The following is a 12,524-nucleotide window of genomic DNA, read 5'->3' as shown; positions in this document are numbered from 1 at the left end:
TCCAAGATGGATTTCTGGCCCTTGATGCTTCATGATGATGATGGCTTCATCTGCTCCAATCTCTGCCTCTTCCATCACTTCGCTACTCTAGCTACTTCCTGTGGTGGTTGAGCATAATCAGAGACAAGCCATGCTTCCAAGAATCTCCTCCTTGTTGGCCGAATCCTCTTCTTTCTTTTTTGAGTATGAAGGACTCAAGATTACCTCACCAAATCTTACCACTTTTGGTGATATAATCTCAGCCACAGCATACTTTTATTTTGTTATGTTTTCTTACCATCATCATGATGGTCTTAAGACGTGCTCCATCTTCTTTTCGGTGAGTAGGTGTAGCTTCCATAGCATCCATTGTTTTCTGGTTAATGACCAAAGAGAAGAAAGAGATGAGAGAGAAGAAACAATCTTGGAAGAAAAGTAATTTAATGAAATAAACAAAAATTAATTGAGAAGATGTTGCTTTTACTTCCCTTAGGTGGAGTAGCGTGAAGCATAATGATTTTCATCAAATCAAAGTCAAATTCTCTCTCATATTTTCAACACTAGCAAATTGAATTTGAAATCCATCCAAAGAGTGAGATGGAATCCGTTGGAAGCATTTGAAGCTCTGTTTTCTTTTGCTTCATGGTTTTGGACCATGCATGAGGATAATTTTTGGGCTTGTATTAATAATTGATAAAAACTGGCCCAATGAATAAAAATGATTTCAGCCATGAGCAAATGATAACATTTGCTTTCCTGATGAATTTTTGGATCAAGCATTGAATTACTTAAACATAGAACATAGTTGGGCTTTGAAGCAATGAGATTTATTCTGGCCCAATAAGTATCACAACAATTCAGCTACACTCATCATAAGCATTAAACTAAAGTTGAATGTAATTGAGCTTTCACCAGAATTTTGTTTTCGGCCCAATAATAAACTGCATCACAAAATTATTAATTAACATGTGTTAAATGAAAATTAAATTAATAATTTTGTAATTAATATAATTAATAATGTTTAGTCATCACAAATATTAATTTAGAATTTTCCAAACTCATCAAATCCATATATGCCAATTCTCGTACAGCTTTGCAAACTAAACCGAACCCATAAGATCTGGTGAACCGAAAACAGCACATGCTTCGAAAAAAAAAAAAGATATGAGCATAAAAATCATTCGAATTGAAATCTCAATTAACTGAAAGCCACTTGTTGCTGTACTTTCTAAAAAAAATCGATCCAGTTTCAGTCGAATACTTCTTTTGGGTATGAGTTCCCTAAGAAACTAGCGTCTATGTTCCTCACAACATCGACTCTCCATTCGCCCCTTTATGGGAATCGTTCTTTAACCAAGCCCCAAAAGCACACTTCACCATCTACGTCCACGTGGACAAGACTAGATCCATTTGGACGCCACACCCCTTCAGTGTCTTCCATAGCCGCATCATTCCCTCCAAGCACATTGTTAGAAACTCTCCCACACTTGCTGCAGCACCGCGCAGGTTACTCGCATGCGCTCTTGTGGACGATCGAGACAACTATATGTTCATACTTCTCAGCACTTCGTGCATTCCACTACACTCTTTTCGCTTCACGTACCACAGCTTGCAAACTCAAACAAAAGCTTTATTTAACTTTGTTATTCTTTACTTTTGACATTTTTTATGGTTGATTTTTAATTTGTTGTTCTTTATTGCTGGCTGCTACGTTACTCATCAATGCTGATCGCAGCTATTTGTTGTTCCCCTTTTGAATTGGTTATTGATTTTGATTTGTTGTTCTTCACTGCTCACTGCTACTACTGCTATTCTTTTTTAAATTTGTTAATTGTTATTAATTTTAATTTGTTGTTCTATTTTTTTGTGCTTGATTTTAGTAATTTTATCTCCACTGTTGTTCTAATAACTGCTGTTAATTTTTGCTTATAATATGTTATTGATTGAGTGATTTATTGTTGTTCTATAAACATTGTGGAATTGAAAAGAAAAAGAAAAAAAAATTAAGATAAGAACTAAGAAGCCACAAATGTATGTAGTGAAAATCCAAATAACACTCCTTTGAGGTGTAGTTTGTGGATTTTTTTTTAAAATTCCTGAAAACCTATTTTGTGTAAAACGTTCCGAAATATAAAAACATTATGTAAACCACATGTCATCTTTCAGCATTAATTATATATAGTGGATGACCACCATAATAAGCATTGTTTTAATTTAGATTTTTAAAAGCTTCCCCTCTTTAAATAAATAAATATTAATTTACTAAAAAAGTATTCAATATAATTTAACAATCATTTTAAACTATAATGGTTTTTGTTTATTGTTCTTTTATCTTTTGTTTTTTCTTCAAAAAAAAAAAGGAAAAAAACCTTAACTCTATAATATACAGTGTGCGTGGATTCTCATTTTCTTGACAAGGGTGATAATGGATGAAGGTTTTAACTTTTAATAATACTAAAGTTGAAATAAGACAAAATTTTGACAAGGGTGATAATACTAAAGTATATAAATATATAAAGTAATTATGAATAACAGCATATTGATAGATAATTACTAAGAAATCCAAGGATAATATTACAATACCAAGTTACCGATGTCCATAGTTTGTTTGTACGCACTGAAATGAAAGAACGACAAATTGTAGTTCTGAGTACTGATATTAATACAGCATTTGTTGGCCACTAGGTCGCCACTATGAGCAATTAAAATCATTTCTTTTTTGCATGCATCACTTAATTTTTATTTTCGTTTTTAAATGATTTTTTTAATCAAATTAGTTACTAAAAGATAAAATATAAGTCAAATTAGTTCTTCCGTCAGTTGAATGATGATGTGTCACATTAAATGTCACGTGGCACACCACATGGTAGGTCAGTGACACGTGTCACTTGACATATAAAAAAGTTTTTTATGGTCAAAATAGTCCTTGAAAGTCCAAACGTAAGTTGTTACGGCCTGGCCCAAAAAACGCACGGGCCGGTCCGACCCGATCTCTACCCGACCCGGTCACGTGCCCTCCAATCGACCCGGACACGCGCCCTGTACGGCTCACACGCGGCTGCAAGACAACGTCCTCGGAAATATGGGCTTGTCCTCGTCTTGGGGCCCACTACTGACATGTATATAAGGAGAAGATTGGCTCTTCTCCCGAGGTACGTCACCTTCCACATCACTTCCCCTGCTTGTACGATTTCTGACTTAGGCGTCGGAGTGTCTTTGCAGGTGGCACCCCCCCCTCGTCCATTCACCAGCTCAAGTGCTCGCCAGCTCGGCTAGTCCGCTGCAAGTGCGACCCAAGTTAAGGCGTCCTCACCTATCCATCCTTTCACTTGTATACCCGACCTGCCCGAAATCCGACCACCGAACATAAGTCATTTTCATCCCTCAAATTTTAAAAATTAGTCAAACTAGTCCTTATATAATTTTTTTATAGTATTAAATTTACAATATTTTTTTATACTACTAATTTTAATATTATTTTTTAAACTTTAATAAACAAAATTCTCTTTACATAACATAATGAAAATAATTAAATTTTTATAAAGTTATTTTATCATTTGTATTTTAAAATTTTACATTTTCAAATTGTAATTTTTTATCTGAATTTTTTTTATTTAAATGAGTTTATTAAATTATTGTTGATTATATATTTAAAAATTTAATATTTTAAATTTTACTAAATAATATAGTAATTATTTTAAATTTTAAATCTTTTAAATTTTTTAAAATTATAATTTTTATTATTGTTTAATTTATATAGTAAAACTCAATAATTGAAAAACTAATTTATGGAATCACTTTTTGAATCTTAATATTCTAATATAATTTTTTAAATATTTCATTTAAAACAAAAGAAATTTTATTTTAATACGAAGCATATCTATTTATATAATGTACTAGTGCGGAGTAGCATGTGTTATGCATAAGTATAATGTTTCCTATTTCAATTTATCTCATTGATTTGTGAAATTAAAAGAAAAATTATATAATCTATCTCAAACATATGAAACACAAAAATTTATTATGATCTTTGCACGTATTACGCTTAAGAAACAATTCGTTTATGATGATAATGATGATGATGATGATGATGATGATGATGATTAAGCAACAAATTTTAAATATTTTGTAAAGTTTGGAATTGAAGCAAAATTTGTGGATCTTCTTAAATTTTGACTCTAAGTATTATTACCATTATATCCTATATGTAAGTAATACTGTAATGAAAAAAAAGATGTAGTAGAAAAAAAATAGTGGTATAACTTTGTTTATGCAATTTTGAGTATATATATATATTCCAACAAAATGTAATAATGTAAGAAAAATGTTTTAGAATAGAAAAGAATAAGAGAAATTTTGAGAAGAATTAAAGGAGAGAGATAATTTTATTGAAAAAAATTTTAAGAAGAAAAGATACAATTACTAATGTTTTGTTTGTCAATTACATTTCTATTAAAATTAGTAGTATCAAAAAATATTTTAAATTTAATATTATGAAGAAAAAATAAAAAAAATTATATAAGGACTAATTTGACTACTTTTTAAAATTTGAGGGATAAAAATGACTTACGTTTGAACTTTCAAAGACTATTTTGACTATAAAAAACTTTTTTACATGTCAAGCGTGTCACTGACCTACCACGTGGCACTTAACGTAACACGTCATCATCTAATTAACGGAATGACTAATTTGACTTACAGTAACTAATTTGATTAAAAAAATCATTCAGGGACGAAAATGAAAATTGCATGATCTTTCATTGGACGAATTTGAGTATTAACCCTATTTGAATACTTTCCCAACCTGTTCTCATGCAGACAGGCAATCATTTTTGAACACTACCAAGTGGGTTGAGGAGGTTCGCCAAGAACGCGGCACTTATGTTATTATTGTCTTGGTTGGAAACAAAACTGATCTTGTCGATAAGAGGTGAGCAATGAGTTGTTAAATTTGGTGTTTTGATTTTTATTAAAAAAAAAAATTGCATGCATAGCTGTCTTGCTGACTTTATATATGTTTCAGTTGTACACTAATTATAAGTTTATAACAATGGAGTCTTCATATTATGTTGTAGTTCATCTTGCTTAGTTCCCAAACTCCTGGCCGACAAATGATTATCAGTTTATCATGTTCTTTCTGGTTACTATGATAGAATATAAGTGCAGTACCAGATAGATTAATAGATGCCACTCAAAATTAAGTGTTTCTTAATTCTTGGCAAATTATCATACGTTATTATAGTAATATATTTACACAAAGTTCATGTTTACTAGATTGGAGTTTCTGTAAATTTTCATTCTAGATATGAAGTCGTCTGGTAGACTATTGTTAAGTATAATTTTTAGAATGGCCAGAAAAAGTGTTTTAGTTATTAAGGGCGGGGGATTTGGATATGTTAATAGAAGAAACAATGGGTGGGAAGCATTGTTAATCAATTTACCAGGTAGCTTGCACTTTGTGTTTAGTTTACCTGTCTTTTTTCCCCGTTATTTTGTACAATTAGTCCCTCGATGTAAGAATACAGATAATAAACAAGGCCTTTTTCCTTAGTACAGTGATATGCGTGTGATTAAATTCACAACTTATAAATGTTATTTGAGATAAAATTTCTTACTGTGAGTTGTATTAAAATTTTAAGAACGACAGTGTGTATTGAGATAATCAATCTAATAAAATGAAGCAGCATGATACCATGTTCCACCAACCTGCAAGACATAAAGTGGAGTGTGCGTTGTTGATGCGGCGGTGTAAGCTATTCAAATTCACTGATTCATTGCTCTAAGAAAGCTATCGTGCATTTTACTATTAATATTTTTCCTTTTCGATTTTTGGTTTGACAAGATTGAAAGCTACATTTCCAATTGCTGTTTCTCTTTTTTTGTTATTTTGATTTTGATTTGAAGATCATACACAGTTTGCTACATACCCCTTTGAAGTTGTGAGGAGACAGCTTCAAATGCAAGTTCGGGCAATAAGGTTGAACCCGATGGCAACTTGTGTCAAGATTGTTGAACAAGGAGGTGTTCCTGCACTTTATGCTGGATTAATTCCCAGCTTATTGCAGCTATGATCTCTTATGGTGCACATTAAATTTAATTGAATTAGTAATTAAGAAAATTGAGCAAAAAATTAGAGTTAATAACTGAATATCACTCTGGTCTTGAATTGTTAACCTCGCTGTGAAAGTTAAGTTTTGAATCTTAGCCCATGTGTGTCAAGCTTTTTTCATTCTTGTCTTTTGATATTCATTGTTTATGAGTTTCAGGTGTTACCATCAGCTGCTATTAAATATTCATTGTTTATGAATTGTTTACGACCCATAAAGCTAACTAGCTTTTCACATTCTACAAAGCTCCATCAAGTTAGGCAGCAAACCTCCTTCAGCAAATGAAAATTTTCCTAGGTTATGCTCTATACAAGTTGCTTTCAGTGGACAGCAGCCAAGCCAAATGCAGAGAAGAACCCAAGGTGGGAACCAGAGATGGTTGATCATGAAACTTGAATGAAGGGTCCCAGTCATAGATCCAGCAATTCGAGAGAAAAAAAACCATATTGAATTTCAGGTTCTGGATAATGAGAAACCTGTATAGAACAAAAGTTGACAAGTTTTGCCATAAGAATCATAATGTGACACTGCTGTTAATGCTGACAAATTGGAAAAGAGAACATTTGTTTCATGAAAAAGATGAAAACATGCATCAACCAAACCAATGGAGCTAGAATTGTGTTTATATACATATATTTAATCAATTTAAGTTTTTCACTACAGTGTGGGAACTGAAGTTTGCATGCTATAACTTTTTTGTATCTTTCCACACTTTGAGTACATGTCAATAATGGCATTACAGATGGACGACTCTGACGTGAAGCCCCGAATGACTGAGTATCCATGGCAACAGGCCCCATGTTGTAGAGCAGCCAAATGTGAACAAGCTGGTAGAAGGGCCATCATGGTTGCCAAATCTGGTTCAAACCCAGACAACTGCATCTGGCGAAAAATAAGTAAAGCCTTCTCAGCATGGCCATTTTGCACACATCCTGACATGATACCACTATATGAAACTGTATCCTTTGAGGTCATTTCCTCAAGAAATCCGACTGCGTCCTCCATCATCCCACACTTAGCATACATTGATATGAGTGAGTTTCCTACCGTTGTATCTAAGTCCATCCCTGATTTAATCATGTAACAATGTAAGCTTTGCCCTTTGTTCAAATCAGTAAGCTTAGCACAAGCTCGAAGTATGCTTGCAAGAGTAACTGGTGTAGGGTTTAACTCATAAACATGTACCATCTCATCAAAAAGGGCCAATGCATTTGTCATGAAATCACAAGCAACATATCCTCCAATCATAGCACTCCAACATATCTCATTCTTTTGCTTCATCCGATCAAAAATCTTCCGGGCATAAGACAAATGATGGCATTTAGCATACATATCCAAAAGACCAGTTCCAACAACAACACTGTCACTGAACATTTTCCTTAAAGAGTAACCATGGATTGCCTTCCCCTGGCTTAATGCATTAGCTTGTCCAACTGTGGGTAAAACTGCTACAATAGTTGAAGAATTGGGAACTATTCCTGCTTGTTGCATTTGTACAAGTAACTCCATAGTTTCATTGTGAAGTGTATGCAGTGAAAACCCAGCAATGATGGCATTCCATGCCACAATATCCCTGCTGGACATACAATTAAATAAGGTTTGTGCTTGAAACAAATCTCCACATTTGGCATACATGTCAACCAAGGCTGTGCAAACATAAACGTCCATTTCGAGACCAAGTTGCTCGGCATGCTTGTGGATTTCTTGCCCAACTTGTATATCTTGCAGAGCCGAACAAGCTTTGAGAATAAAAGGGAAAGTGAATTTGTTGGGTGTCACCCCAAGTTGCAGCATCTTATAGTACAAATCTATGCCTTGTTGAAAGGGTCCATTCCAGGCATAAGCTCTGATCATCATGTTCCAACAAACAACACTTGGGTTTGGAATTTTCTCAAACACTTGGCGGGCAAGTTGGACTTCATTACATTTAACATAGAGATGAGTAAGCTTGTCAAGGATAATGGAGAAATCTTTGATATTAGAATTGTTCTTAATGATATGTTGATGTATAATCTTCCCTTGAGAAAGAGATTTGGATTGGATGCAGGATTCAAGTTGGGCCATGTACCAATGATTTGACTCAAACTCATCTCTCAACTGGAATCTATTACAACATAATCCAGGAATTACCTTTTTAAAACCTGGAATCTTCAACTTGTCCCCTACTTTTAATAGAAACATGCTTGCCTTAAGAGGTTCACCATTATACAAAGAAACCACAAAGAGGAGTAGGGAAGGAGAGGAAGATTAAACAGACAAAGATAAAAATAAGGTTATTTATTTATTTATTTATTTTGCTTCTTAGTACAACACATTTGGAAAGCGTTTGGTTGAGTTTTGACTTTTTGACACCTAACGCAATTGGATCCTCTCCATTTTTTGTAACAATCGAGAGAAAAAGTGTGATTTATCACCATTAATTTTATAAGTGGGACCAAAAATAAATATAAAAGAGCATAATAGAAGGTTAAAAATCACAATTTATACTTTCAATTTTTTTTAATAATTGAAAGGATCAATTTCCGTAAATCAGATTACAAAACTTTTCTAGAAAACAACAATCACAAAAAAAGTAAAAATAAAAAAGAGAATCTATTCATTTATAATTTATATTATGTAAAAGCTTGTACCAAAGCTATTTTTTTCTATATGAAAACAATAATAGTGTAATACAATGAAATTGATAGATGAACAAAAATTTTACTGTTATGGTGTCAGCATAAATCAGAATAAATTGTAACTTCTGCGTTTTACCATTTTTAATCGTTTTTTACTTTTTTTTTTGTTTATCAAAATAATAAAACGCAACTTCTATTTTATTGTTTTCATGTTTTATTTTTTTTGAAACAACAAAACGCAACTGCGTTTTTTGGGGGTGTCAAAATTTTTTTTGAAGAACGCGAAACGTAACTTGCGTTTCTAGAAAAAAAAATATTTTAATCAAGAGTGTGTCTGTGTATTTTTTGAGACGATGATAATAGTTATTATTGGTGCCGGTGATATTGAAGAAACCATACTTATTCTGTTTCTATGTACTGAGTTAAAGTTTAAAAATCATGTTTGAAAAAATAATAATTTTTTTTAATTTTATTTTAGTGAAAAAACCTTCGTATATGTCATAGTTGTATTTTTTTACAATTATTTGTGTAAAAAAAAAAGTCGGAATAGATAAGATTATACCAAACACACAAGAAAGAAGAACACAGTTTTGTGTATTGAATGGCTCTCCTGACAAACGAGCAGCTGCTGTAGTTTTTGTTTTTTCTGTCTCAAAGAATGTAACATACTTTTTGCAATATGGCAGATTCATATTTGTGGATTACACGCCATGCACCAATAATACTATATATCACCATTTTTACTTCCATTAATAAATTAATTTCTGTTATATCAAATTATCCAATTATTATATAATGAATTAGTGTTATTTTATTATTTTTAATTGTGTTATGTTAGTATTTTTTAATAGATATCAATATATTTGTTTCGCAGGTTTATGAAGAAAACTTTTTACATATTTTTTCCAAAGGCAAAAGTCATTTATTAAAAGGTAAATGAATAATGTGTCCAAACATGGAACAAATTAAAGAAATTGGAGATCTTCCATTAACAATTTAACATTCAACATTAGAATTAAAGAAAAAGCTAACAATTTAATGCAAACCCCAATCCGAATCCATCTCATCAACCTGCTCCAAGTGAAGTTTCGGGCCCAGAAAAAGAAGCAAGGCAGGCAGGAGAAAGGGAAAGGCACCTTACTGAGCTAAAGACTATGGTATGGGAATTGAGGGTGGAAACACGATAGAATTGAATAATGTGAAACACGTAAGCAATTTTATATCCTGAACCTACTTCATACTTGTCTGAGCTGCTAAGTGTCCATTGAATATGGTCTGATCGGCTGGTTTAATTGTCAGGATTCTTGAGCAGATTTCAATTGGAAACAGAGATTCTAGAAGAGGTTGGTTTCATTCACGATTCTCTGTCATCAAATTTTTAACCCAAAAAACATTGTGACTGAGAGGGTTATAATCTAGATGGAAGCCAAAGATCAGAGTATATTTGTATGCTGCTGCCAGTGCCCACATTGGTACGTGGATAAATTTAAAAAATAAATAAATAATATTTTTTAAAAGATCTTTCAAAAATATAAAATTAATTTAAGATTAAAATATCTAATTTAAAAATATTTTTTTGTCAATTATTTAGAGGATCTTAAATTGAGACCAAAATCCCTTTACACTACAGCAAAGAAAAACAAATATCGTACTTTTGTAAAACCAATCTTTTGAGCTACCTATCATCACTGTTGATTATATCAACATTGTTAATAAACAATCTGATTAACTATGGTGTTCTAGATAATTAGAATACTTTTAAGTTTTTCATCTTCCTTTTTAAACATAACATTATTAGTCTCGATACCAAGAGGTAAAATAGAACATGTATAACCAATATTCATCGTACATACTCAAAGCAATTAGTTGGAGACTCTTGTAAAATAGAACTCAATGCAGTGCTCATTGGCAGCTAGTAAAATATTAATTCCCTGGTCAGAATCAACCATTCAATCAAATCGAATCAAAATAAAGAGGAGTAATCAATATACAGAAAAAGAACAATTAAATGAAGAAAAGGTGCCAATACCATTGGTCACAGATGCGGTTCAAATTATAATTAGATGGAGGCTTTATGTCTTTTAAATAGTTTCTTATTTTTGAATTTCTGTTATTTTTTTCTAACAGAAGTCTATTTAGTTAGACTTGTCAAATTTTTTTAAGATACAATTATAAAATTTAAAATTCAACTAAAGATATCATTATAGACTTGATTCTAATTAATTTAAATCAAATTTGATTTTAATATATTACATATGATATGATATGATATGATTAGATTTAAATCAATCAGAACATAATTAAGTCGTAGTTGCTTTCCTTAAATTATGTTCCATTCCTCATTTCCTTTTTCAATATTTTCATTCTTGGCTTTCAAACAAGTAAATTATCGTTGATCTTGATCACAATGGCTACAATGTCTAATGATGAGTTAATAGAGATATTGTCTTTGGTTACCTGCAAAAGCAATCCACAAACTCAAATTTTTTTCAAAACTCTTTTCAGAGCTTCCAAAAACTCCATACTTTGTAGCAAAACAAGCAGAAAACCCATTGAAGAAAGAGTACCTTATACTTCATCGCAAATTCACAGCTATAATAGTTCAATTACATTCAATACAATCTAAAGATACCTTATGCTCCTAACTCCTACCGCAAGAGTACCTTTCTTCTTTTCTTTCTTTCTTTTTTTCTCTTTTCCTGCTTCATTGGATTTCAAATTTGATCCTGGAAAAGTGAAGTAGGCAAAAGGTTGTGGTATACCAATGAATCTCTCTACAACCACCGACTATTTCAATTAAATAATTTGCTTCTGCTGTAAAGGAAGTAGATAATCAAAGGTAACAGAGCAGAAGTTTTTTTGTGTTGACGTTATTTATTATTTGAATTTTTCTATAATGTCTCCTACTTTTTCCTTGTCTCCATCTAATATACTCTTCTCTGTCTGAAACGCAGAGTTTAATATTGCAAGAATTCATAGATATGGTAATGCAAGCATTCAATGAATGGTGGACCTTCTCGCCCGAGCAGGAAATTTGGATGAAGCATACATCTTTATTCAAAGGATGCCATTTGAGCCTGATGTTCGTGTATGGAGTGCATTGCTTGCTGCGTGTAGGACCCACAGAAATATTGAAATGGGGGAAGAAGTGTCAAAGAGGATCCAGAAGCTAGGACCTGAAAGTACAGGAAACTTTGTTCTTATGTCAAACATCTATTGCTCTGTTGGGAAATGGGACGATGCAGCACAAATCAGAACAATACAACAGCATCAAGGTTACAAGAAAAGCCCGGGATGCAGTTGGGTTGAGGTCTCTAGCATAATCCATGGATTTATTGGCGGGGATCAATCTCATCCACAATCAACATCCATAAATAAAAAATTACAGGAGCTGCTAGTGCAAATGAAAAGGCTGGGATACAGTGCAGATTCTAATTGATGGTTTCAGTGGCTAAGAGAAGGGGGGTTGAATCTTAGCCCCTTTTTCAACAGCTAACACTTGCTGATTCTTGGAAGAGACTTTTTTGTTTTTGCTCGTCACTTGACACGAGCAACTTTGTTTTGTCTCGTCCCTTGCCACGAGACTTTTTGTTTTGTCTCGTCACTCGGCACGAGAAAATTCTGTCTTTTGCTCGTGTGTGATAGAAAAACAGAAATGGAGTAGAAAGAGAAGAAGATTGCACCCAGATATATCCTGGTTCGGCTGCTAAGTGCAGTGCAGCCTACATCCAGTCTCCATCACAAATATGATGGAATTTCACTATAACCAATCTGATTACAACTTGTAAAGTGCTAACCCAACTTACAAGGGGATTCCCAT

General features: G+C 32.7%; 2 protein-coding genes across 2 annotated transcripts in view; one reads left to right on the top strand and one right to left on the bottom strand.

The window, feature by feature from the left end:
• Positions 1-12,524, top strand: part of LOC107485517 (uncharacterized) — an 82,625-nt gene that overhangs the window by 55,632 nt on the left and 14,469 nt on the right. The gene's annotated exons all lie outside the window — the stretch shown is intronic.
• Positions 6,744-8,326, bottom strand: LOC107485449 (pentatricopeptide repeat-containing protein At3g16610-like). Its single transcript, XM_016105988.3, has one exon. The coding sequence runs from the start codon at positions 8,265-8,267 to the stop codon at positions 6,744-6,746; it is 1,524 nt and encodes a 507-aa protein (XP_015961474.2). The 5' UTR covers positions 8,268-8,326.

The sequence above is a fragment of the Arachis duranensis genome, chromosome 4, assembly GCF_000817695.3.
Source record: "Arachis duranensis cultivar V14167 chromosome 4, aradu.V14167.gnm2.J7QH, whole genome shotgun sequence".
NCBI lineage: Eukaryota > Viridiplantae > Streptophyta > Magnoliopsida > Fabales > Fabaceae > Arachis > Arachis duranensis.
This window is presented reverse-complemented; position numbering and strand designations above follow the sequence as displayed.